Source organism: Primulina tabacum, chromosome 11 (assembly GCF_025594145.1).
Source record: "Primulina tabacum isolate GXHZ01 chromosome 11, ASM2559414v2, whole genome shotgun sequence".
Lineage (NCBI taxonomy): Eukaryota > Viridiplantae > Streptophyta > Magnoliopsida > Lamiales > Gesneriaceae > Primulina > Primulina tabacum.
In genome coordinates, this window is record NC_134560.1 from 39,091,546 (window position 1) to 39,102,906 (window position 11,361).

Consider the following 11,361-nt stretch of genomic DNA (forward strand, 5'->3'; position numbering starts at 1 on the left):
ACCCAATTCATCTAGAAATGATCTAAATCATATCGTCTCTTTGCTAACTTTTGTAGCTGCAACGTATTCAGCTTTTGTAGTCGATGATGATTGTGCTTTGATTAAATTAAAATGACTAGCCAAAAGAGTACTTACAAGTTTAGTTTCATCCATATTAAATATGTTAATAACCTTTTTCACGTACTATTCTTGATATAACTTCAAGATTCTATTCACTCGGTCTCTTAAAATCCTCATTACAAGGATTTGCTTTGCAGAACCCAAATTCTTCATAGCAAATTCTTTTGATAAATCTTTCTTGAGTTTATCAATCTCCTCCAGATAAGCTCATGATGTCAGCATATCATCTACATATAGCAGTAGAATGATATAAGAACCATCAAAATTTCTCACATAACAACAATTATCAGCCTAACACCTCAGGAATCCATCAAACTTCTCGTATCACTGTCTTGGAGCTTGTTTGAGACCATACAAACTTTTCTGAAGTTTGCATCATTTTCCCTTGTCCCACGTACTTCAAAGCTTTGTGGTTGCTTCATATAAATTTCTTCATCTAGGTCACCATGAAGAAACGTCGTATTACATCTAACTGCTCCATATGTAAATCTTCTTTTTCCACTAATTCGAGTACAGTCCTGATAGTCGTTAACTTAACCACTGGAAAAAAAATCTCGGTGTATTCAATGTCTTCTTTTTACTGAAAAGCTTTTACAACAAGTATTTCCTTGTACCTCTTGCTACCATCATGTTCTTCTTTTAACCGGTACACCCACTTGTTATGTAATGTATTTTTGCCTTGCGAAAGTTTTGTCAACTCCCACGTCTGGTTGGATGACAATGAATCCATCTCATCTTCCATTACTAACTCCCACTTGCTTGATTTATCATTTTCAGTGCCTCTTCATAAGTCTCTGGTTCGTCTTTTTCTATCAACAAAATATAGTGAAGTGCATGGGAATATCTCTGAGGAGATCTAATTGTTCTCACAGATCTTCTGAGTTCAATCACTGGAGTTTGTGGGTCATTGTCTTGTGCAGCTTTTTCTTCATCTTCTTGGTTACTGCTCTTTGATTCATTCATAGGAATATATGTCAATGACACTTCATCACTCTTCTTGATTTCGGGACATTCATCTCCAGATCCAATGTCTGACATGTCCTTGTAAGAACTTGCTCATTGAAGATTACATCTCTACTCCGAATAATTTTTCCAATTTTAGTCACCCTAGAAACGATAACCAAACTCACTATCTTCATAACCAATAAAGAAACACTTTTTTGATTATGGATCGTTTTGTTTTGCTTACTGAATCATTATGAACATATGATAGACAACCAAATACTTTCAAGAAATGAAGGTTTACTTCTTTGCCGTTCCACACCTCTTCAGGTATTCTACAGTCAAGCGGTACCGAAGATCCTCTGTTGATCATATATGCTTTAGATTTAACAACATCTGTCTAGACTGATTTCAGTAATCCAGAATATAATCTCACGCTCTTAGCACGTTCATTCAGAGTCATGTTTTAACCTTTCAGCTACACAATTTAGTTAAGGTATACCAAGAATGGCTTCTCCATCTTGATTTCATTCTTTGCACAATATTTTTTGAACTCGTCGTCTTCATATTCTCTACTATTATGAGACCATAAGCACTTCACTTTCAAATCGGTATCATCCTCAACCACGACTTTCCATTTTTTAAAGATCTCATAAATATCATATTTATTTGTCAGAAAATAAATCCAAACTTTCCGACTTGTATCGTCAATAAATGTGACATGGTATCTTGAGCCTCCAAGGGATGTCACAAGAGACTGTCTCCATACATCAGTATGAATCAGCTCTAACTTTGCTGCTTTCGGTTCTCTATCGTCTTTTGAAAAACTGACATTTTTCTGTTTTCCAAAAATACAGCTTTCACATAACTTGTGTTCAACGATCTTTAACTTTGGTAGCTTCCCATTTGATACAAGCATCTTCATTTCCTTCTCACTCATTTACCCAAGCCTATAATGTCATACACTTAAATTAGCTCTAGCATCCATAGCTTCTAATGTATCCTGGCAACTTGAAGTCATATAAAGTGTCTCTGTTTTATTTACTCGAGCAAGAATCATGGCTTATTTGTTCACTTTCTAGGAATCATCACCAAAGATCACATTATGGCCTTAGTCATCGAGCTGTCTCACCGATCAGATTACTTGTCAATTCGGTACATGCCTTAACTTTGTTAATTTTTCAAACATATCCATTTGATATTTTCATCCTGACATCACACATGCCAACCATTTCTAAATATTTTCATCAGTTGAGAAAACTTTTCTGTAATATCCAACGATGTATCCATCGAATACATCACGATTATCAGTGGTATGAAATGAAGCTCTTGAGTCCATAACCCAAGAACCAATCGGCTTTTCCATGAATAGTAATAGAACATCATATACCTACTCAGTAACAGCATTTGCATTATTTATTGTTGATTTGTAGTTCTTTTTCAAGTAACAAGTTTCACCACAATTATAACACTTTAAATTCTTTTCAAAGTTGCTTTCGTCTTTTCCATTTCTTGACTTAGATCTACTACACAATCGGTTAGAACTTTTTTCGCCACTCATGTTCCTTCCTGTGTCATCGAGAATTAGAGCAGATCTCAATTAACAACCGCATGGTGCATAGTCCAGAAGAAAATTATTGTGTTTTTTCAGTTTTTGCGTATATTGTCTACAAATTTTTTTTAAATGCAATTTTAACTGCACAAACTAAATAACAAAAAAAAGTTTAATGAAAATTATTAAAATTTAATTACAGTCAAATACCTAAAAATTGAAGTTAGAAACTTTTAACTGTCTTTGTCTGCTAATGAGATAATTTTTTTTAATGAAAATAATTAAATTTTAATTACAGACAACTGTCGGGCACCTATAAATTTAAAATTTTCAGATAAAATAGAAACCTTTCAATAAAATCATAAAATCCAACTCAATTAAATGTTTAAAAAGTCTACAAATTATTTTTTTTCTTCTTGCATCATTCAAGACACATTCTTTGTTCCACGATTAACCATTTTTGTCCATTTGCATGTCTTTTTTTTTTTTTGGGCATGTTTTTTTTATATGTATGGAGTGCGTGACTGTTTGTCGTCACTCACCAAGTGATAAGGATTAACATGTTATTCACACAAAATGAAAGAAAAATCTCGAAAATAATAAGAAAACACTTGCACTAGTTTTATTCAATAGAGATTAAATTCGTAATAATAAAAAAAATAAGAAATATATCCGACAATGGAAAGTATGTAATAATCAACGTAATTAAAAGATAATACGTTGCCTAAGGAATATGATTTATGCTCATTTATAAATAAATTTAAAAAAAAAAACACACGCACGCGCACACAAATATTAAAAAGGGAAAAAAAACACGAATTCGAAAGCGTAAACGAAGAAATTTGCGAACAAGATCATATTTTTTGTTCGTCAGCCAATTTATAATCAAAACAACCTTTTTTTCTGTTCAAATCCGAATTGCTACTTTTATTTGCCTTACATTTTTGTGTCGCAACCTAATCAAGAATCTATAAAAGAATGTCTCCTTGGTATCTCTCTCTTTCTCAAATTTCGTCTCATGCAGCTCTTCCAACTGATTATATATTCGAAAAACTCCGACGGGGCAGTTGATACTATTAAGTTTTCTGAAAACTACAAAATTTTAAACATTTTTCATTCAAAACTATGACAGCTCTGATCATCCGTTTTGCAACTTCTCCGAAAACTTTTAGAAAGATTGTGTATCGATTAAACTAGGTGAACCCCGAAAAGCCGCGAAATTTCAAATTATAATAGCATGTGGGAGCTGTTTTCTAACAAATAATCTAGCTGCCACCAGCCCTGCTGCTAATGCAAGTCCAAATGCAGCATGTAGTCTCACACAGTAGTATTTGGCCAGAAAGATCGTTGATTTATCCTATTAAACCGAAATTTCATCAAATGATAGACCAAGGATTTTTTCGACCATCAAAAAGATTGCTGATTTTTTAGATTATGTAATAAATCTGAACTTGTGCTTCAGGAAAAATGTTCTCACCTTGTGGTTCTTTTCGACGAAGGAAGATACTAATTTTCCAATCGGAAATGTTAAAGCACCAAGAACCTGGAACGGCAAACGACTATCACCAAGGAACGACTGTGATAAAGTTGAGAAAGTAGCAAAAATGTGGAAAAAATGTTCGTCTTTAAGATGACTCACAGAACAGATGAAAAAGAAGATTTGGCGGAAGTGATAACGACTTACGACACACGAGAAAGGAAGAGCTTGGCCAAGTCCAAGAGCAAGTAAAAGTGAATAGAGCGACGTCACGGCCATTTTGACTACTTTTGCACCCACGTCATTTCCAAGCCTTACCTGAGGTTGAATCCAACATGATGTCTTAATTTGTTCGTTGAGCTAACCATTTCATTCTGGAGGTTTAACATTTCAAAGAACTTACTAATGGGGAGTATTTTCCGACAGCCTTGTCATCCTCGACCTGTATTTTTAATTATCTTTAGTTAATAAAGATATCTGAAACAAGGAGCTACGAGATAGATACAGGGCATACCTGATGAAAATGGCTGCAAAAGAGGATCAAGGTCGTAGTAAAACCAACAAGTAACGATGAAGAAATGGCAGTCGCAGATATTGCAAGCTCCCTACGTCAAGCCAGAGGGAAGTAGCATCCAGGTGAGAATGAATTTGGCCAGAAACAACTTAATATTTGGGTATGATAGTTTCAAAATACGATTTTAGTTTTCTTTCGATGAGCCGTATTATATAATGTTTTAGCTAGAAAAACTTCATAAGTCAAATGTATTCTTAAATTTATACCACAAATTCCATCAAATATACATCTAATCGACAACCTGGTGCCGCTTTGAAGCAAGTAAAAAGCAGTAGTGGCAAATGGACCAAATGCTGCAAAGCATAAGGGTTCCCCCAGCCCTACGTAACCCAAACGAAAAGGTGGACACTGCGACAAAACATTCATTAGCCCTCATTTGAAAATTGGGTTCCAAAAATTGTACCAAAATTTCATGTGTTTGGTACCTGGTAAATGTAGCCACAAAATATGGCATAAACTAAAAGCAACACAGAACGGAGACTTCCAGCCTCAATCGATACACGTGTTAGGCCAATTAGGCCCAGTGCGAGTAGCAAACAAGCAACAATATGAGTTCCTGTTCGGCTTCAAATAGCAATTTAAGACATCATAAGCTAATTTTATCAGTATATTATATTTGATATAGCATTTCAAGACAATTAATCTGTTTAAGGTTGATCATGGTAACCAAAATCAGCCCACTCATTCTCACCTGCCAACCAAGTTAACCACCGACTCTTTCTTGTTTCTATCCGCACCTTTATCAAAATCATGAACGTCGTTGCTGTTTCATCATATATGTAAAAGTCATTTAAGAAGACACTAATCAGATAAACATGCAAAAGTTCACCAAAATCATGCGTCATTTTTATGAATAACACAAGTATCAGAGGCTGATAAAGGAATTCAGGCGAGAGGGACAAGATTGGACGAGGAGGCAAAATGGAGGTTCTGAATTTGGAGGAGTGAAGCTTGTAGTTATAGAAAACTTATAACATGAAGTTCCAAGATTTTTCGCAGCTCCAAGATTTTTTGTACCTTAAGTTGAGCCAGGCTATAACGAGTACTGAAGAAACCAGGAGAGTCAGATAGCGCTTTGCACAACAGTGGCCAGTCTGCCAATAAGCAGCTGCACTTCCTACCTAATTTTTTTAATTAAAATATTCGAAGAAATCAACATTTATACATCACCGAGTAATGAATAATGATTAAAACCCGTATATGTACATGTGCGAGTGTGTGTATAGAAACATTATATCATACTTACAGTGAGAGGGATCAAAGCAACAGAGTACATTGGCAATTTGATGGCTCTCCACACCAAAGTTGCTTTGGAAATATTTTCGCACTTTCCTTCAAGAGGAATGTCAGCACACAAAGCTTCACACTTCAATCGAAACCCATGGCGTAATCGAACAGATTTTAACTGCCTTATGCCTGCCTTATTGAAAGACATTTGACTGCATAATAGTAGCCTTTGAGCAGCATTTGGAAGACATGATGATGCTTGATAAGTCCTGAAATTAGAAGGTCTCACACTCTGTGGATCAATTCAATAATTGTTCTAAAGTTTCCCCTAAACACCACAAGAATAAATCGAACCAAAAATATTAAATTTACTACACTGGTCCGGAAATTCGCTTTCGTGCAGTTTAACCAAAAAAACTAGGGCGATTGTACCGTAAAGCGCACTTCTCCACTTGATTTTAGAGTTCTATTTAGCTTTATTTAACATTTTATTTGAATTACCGTTGTAATTTATTGTAATTACATCCAACATAATGAAAATCTATAATCTATTCAAACTTTACTCCACGTCGATTGGTTCAAACATCCATATAAAAATCTAACATCTTTAATCATTATCGTACTCTTCATCGTAGTGTCAACATAACCTTATCCAATAATGCTGAGTCCAGGTGGGAAAAAGACAGCCTCAAAGAAATTGAAGGAAAAATGAAAGCTCACTTTTTACAAGAACCATCCTTTACAATAAATAAATTCCATCATCACGCATATGTTTTCAATCTTGATGTCCAAGATGAAACAGCCATATTCAAGCAACGGGCACAAGCAAAAATTCAAAAAAAAAAAAAAAAAAAACACATAAAAAGATACTGTATAGAGAAACATGCACTTACCTGTTAGTAATTTGCCTGAATTCGACGAGTTTCTTGGAACAAGATACATGGCTCATATTCCAAACGGAAGCTGCTGCCACAGACATATGGCCAACTAGCTATAGAAGATTCTGGGCAAAAATTTGGTGTTGCGCATATATATGAAGAAATGGGGTCTAAAGCTCAAGAACGATGGATGCTTAATTTTGCTGAAAACGAAGCAAATTTTTTTTAAAAAAAGAATCTTGATTATTTAATCAAGAAAAAGCGTAGCGTGTGGGAAAAGATGAAGCCCATAAATGATGCAAGCAAGAGAATCCCCGACGACAAAATTTCCGTTGCTCTTTCCAAAGCCTTAATCAAATAAAATTATTTTACAAATTTCATAGTTTTATATTTCACAATAAAATGATAATACTTTCAAATAATGTATAAAAATATCTTTTGGAGTAGTTCTCACAGTCTCATGTAAGACGGATACTGATATTCACAATAAAAAATAATACTCTTAGGCTGCGTTTGGTTGCAGGATAAAATAAACTAATGATTAGTATGTAAATGATAAAGAAAATGATTGTCGTAGAAATATAATATATGGAAGTATGTTTGGTAAGATTTTTAAGTATAGGATAATTTTGAAATTTTTGATGAAAGGACAAAATTGTCCTTCCTCTTTTTTTTGTTCTTCCACTCTGGCGCTGGCAGTCCGGCGGTGGTCCGGCGACGGCGATGGCGGTCCGACGAAGGACCGACGACGTCTGTGCGGTGGCGGTCCGGCGAAGGTCCGGCGGTGCGACGGCGGTCCGGCGGCGGCGGTGGCGGTCCGACGAAGGTTCGACGGTGCGGTGGGGGCTGCGGCGGTGCGGTGGCGGTCCGACAAGGGCGGGGGCGGCGGTCTAGCAGCCGAGGTGGTTCAATAGCGGTGAAGGAAGAAGGGTAAAATTGGAAAGAGAGTAGGGATAGATGAGGGATTAATAATCCTACGGAAGAAGAAGGTATTATTTAATCATACGTAATACAACCTAATCATTTATAGGAGGGATTGAGCTGATTAAATAAAAATCATACCAAACGCATGATAAAGAGTGATAAAATAATCTATCCTACTTAATCCGGCCAACCAAATGCAACCTTATCATAAAAAGTAATATTTTTTCATGGATGACTCAAATAAGAGATATCTCTCACAAAATATGACCCGTGATACCGTCTCACATAAGTTTTTGCCAATCATTTGTCGTCGATCATTTTATTTTATAATGAGTCACGTTTCTTTCAAATTAAAAAAATTTGTCCAATTAAAAGCAGAGTTGAGATACCATTTTAGAACAAAAACTTTTGTGAGATTGTCTCAAAGTATAATTTTATGAGACATTTTTTTTACTTGCCAGTTGACCCGACCAATAAAAAATATAATTTTTATATTAATTTATTTTTCACATTATATATAAATCTAATAGATTAATCTTATGGCTAAATTTTTGTAATATTGTATCACAAAAAACAAATCCGTAATATTTAGTATTTTGGGCTTTACTCTTGGGTTTGGGCTTATCCCTGTTTAAATTTCGGTGTAATCTCGAATTCAATCACGGAAGGGGGTAAAATCAACTCTGGTATTTGCTTAGCTTTTCATGAAATTTCTATAAATTTTGAAAGTATATGATATTTGGAGATAAATATTGTATAATGATTGTTGGGATATCCGGTGACTCTCAAGATATGGGCTGCAATAATGTGTCAAGTGGTTGTGGGCTTGGGCCATACACAATCAAGTTGGACAACTTGCAGTGCCGTGAAGGCTGGAAACTCAAGGACAAACTATATATATAGTTGGACTCCAAGATTTGAGAGGATCGGAAGAAACACGCTTGACGAAAGAGGTACAAAAGAGAGGACACTGCACACAGAGAGAGATTGAGGGAATAATCTCAATTGTAATTCAACTTAACTCTAGGTTATGCACTTGTAAAACTCTCTATTATATCAATACAAGAAAGCTGCTTCGTTTTCCCATGGACGTAGGCTATTCAAAGTCGAACCACGTAACTCGATCGCATATTTCTCATTGTTTTTTTCATAGCCTTGTTTCATTGTGCGTGCATGTACGTGAACTTGGGTTCTTGATCGGTTATTTCTAACAATTGGCCCCGTCCGTGGGAAGCGAATCCACGTCCACCAAGATCAAGAAGATGGGTTCCATGAAATACGATATTGAGAAGTTTTCAGGAAGCAATGACTTTGGCCTTTGGAGAATCAAGATGAAAGCCATATTGATACAGCAGGGATTGGTAGAAGCACTCAAGGGTGAAGATGCGATACCAGGTGATTCGAAAGAAAAAGTGCAAAGTCTGGCCAAAGCACAAAGTGCCATCATCTTGTGCCTCGGAGATAAACCGCTCAGGGAAGTATCAAAAGAAACTTCGGCTGCTGGCATGTGGAACAAACTCGAAAACCTGTACATGACCAAATCCCTAGCCAACCGCCTATATATGAAGCAACGTTTATATTCATTCAGATCGGAGATGGAAAAAATATATCTACACAAGTTGATGAATTCATCAAAATTCTGGACGATCTTGAGAACATAGATGTCAAGATGGAAGCTGAGGATAAGGCTCTAATCTTGTTAAACTCCCTTCCAAGCTCATATGAAAATTTGCGAGATGCCATGCTATATGGCAGAGAACAGACCATCTCACTAAAAGAAGTTCACTCGGCAGTACAAGCCAAGGAACTACAGAAGAAGATCCAGTCTAATGGACATGTGCAAGGTGAAAGCCTCACAATTCGTGGGAGAAATGATATGAGATCCTCAAAATCTGAAAGAAACCGATCAAGATCCAAAATCAGAAACAGATACAAATGTTTTCACTGCCACAAAGAAGGACATTATAAGAGGAATTGTCCTGAGAGGAGAAAACAATCACAAGAAAAACCAAAGGAGAATGCCGAAGCTGCTGTGGCTTGTGATGGGTATGAGTCTGCAGAAGTACTCTCAATATCAGAACAAAGCCCTTGCAACGATTGGATACTTGATTCGGGGTGCTCATTCCATATGTGCCCTTCCAGATCATGGTTTGAAACCTTCACTGAAATCGAAGAAGTTTTGGCACTACTGGGAAATGACATATCACACAAAGTGAGCGGTATTGGTTCTATAAGACTCGAGATGCATGATGGAATGGAGAGAATTCTAAGTGAGGTGAGATATGTCCTTGATCTTAAAAGAAAATTGATCTCTCTAGGGACACTTGACTCAAGTGGATATACTTACAAAGCTGAAAGTGGCATACTCAAGATTCAAAAGAGGTCATTAATCATCATGAAAGGACTCAAGAAGAACTCATTGTACATAATCCAAGGGACAACAGTAATAGGTAGGTCTGCCATGGCTCAAACTACTGAAGATGTATCAAAACTTTGGCACCTCAGACTGGGACACGTTAGTGAGCAAAGACTAGCCCATCTATCAAAGCAGAATCTGTTATGTGGAGATCAAGTTCACTACCTGGACCAGTGTGAGTATTGTATCCTTGGAAAAGCTAAAAGAGTAAAGTTTCAAAAGGAAGTCATACCACATCGAGACCATTTGAATATGTACACTCAGACCTATGGGGCCCCTCGAGAAGTCCAACCCATGCTGGTGGAAGGTACTTCATGTCCATTGTTGATGACTTCTCACAAAGAGTGTGGGTTTTTGTACTTAAAACCAAAGATGAGGCATTGATCAAGTTCAAAGAATGGCTCATTGTGACTGAAAATAAACAAGACAAGAAGCTCAAATACTTAAGGACGGATAATAATCTGGAGTACATGTCACAAGAATTCAAGGAGCTGTGCAGAACCAAGGGAATCACCAGACACATGGCAGTTAGTGGAACTCCTCAACAAAATGGACTAGCTGAGAAAATGAACCGCACTCTCTTTGAAAGAGTAAGATGCATGATATTAAACGCTGGTCTTCCAAAGACCTTTTGGGGAGAAGCCATAACCACGGCATGCTATCTAATAAACAGATGTCCGTCCAGTGCAATCAACTTTAAAACCCCAATGGAATTGTGGAATAACAAACCAGCGAATTATTCAAAACTAAGAGTTTTCGGGTGTCTAGCCTATGCACATGTTAAGCAAGATAAGCTGGAAGCAAGGGCTAGGAAGTGCATCTTCATTGGATATCCTGAAGGGGTAAAAAGGGTACAAAGTCTGGAATCTAGAAAGCAATGGTCCGAAGTGCTTCTATACCAAAGACAACTTTTGATGAGTCCAAAATGGGCTATCAGCAAAAAACAAATGCCCCTGGAGGAAGCAGACTGGTCACTGATGATATACAAGTTGAGGTGGAGCCCACAAGAGTCACCTCAACCATGGAGAATGAGATAATTCATGAATCAAGTCCTGATCAAGAAGTGCAAACTCATCAGACAGAACATGATTTGAGATCCTACAAGTTGGCCAGGGACAGACAAAGGAGGGAAATAAAACCTCCAGAAAAGTTTGGGCATGCTGATTTGATTTATTATGCTCTGACGGTAGCAGAACAATTAGAGCTTGATGAACCAATTTCATACAAGGAAACAATATCAGGAAAGAATGG

The 11,361-nt window shown here is 36.7% G+C and overlaps 1 protein-coding gene across 2 annotated transcripts; it reads right to left on the reverse strand.

Moving 5' to 3' along the window:
- Positions 1 to 3,462: 3,462 nt before the first annotated feature.
- LOC142519003 (2-carboxy-1,4-naphthoquinone phytyltransferase, chloroplastic) lies at positions 3,463 to 7,113 on the reverse strand. Of its 2 annotated transcripts, none has more exons than XM_075621877.1 (11): positions 6,786 to 7,113; positions 5,912 to 6,161; positions 5,683 to 5,786; positions 5,357 to 5,428; positions 5,091 to 5,229; positions 4,907 to 5,013; positions 4,606 to 4,696; positions 4,495 to 4,533; positions 4,299 to 4,409; positions 4,092 to 4,190; positions 3,463 to 3,971 (listed from the first exon to the last, which is right to left on the reverse strand). In XM_075621877.1, the coding sequence occupies exons 1-11, from the start codon at positions 6,869 to 6,871 to the stop codon at positions 3,837 to 3,839; spliced, it is 1,233 nt and encodes a 410-aa protein (XP_075477992.1). In that variant the 5' UTR covers positions 6,872 to 7,113; the 3' UTR covers positions 3,463 to 3,836. The 2 variants fall into 2 exon arrangements, with proteins under 2 accessions (XP_075477992.1, XP_075477993.1); XM_075621878.1 differs by having other exon boundaries at positions 4,092 to 4,157; positions 6,786 to 7,110.
- Between the last annotated feature and the right edge of the window lie 4,248 nt (positions 7,114 to 11,361).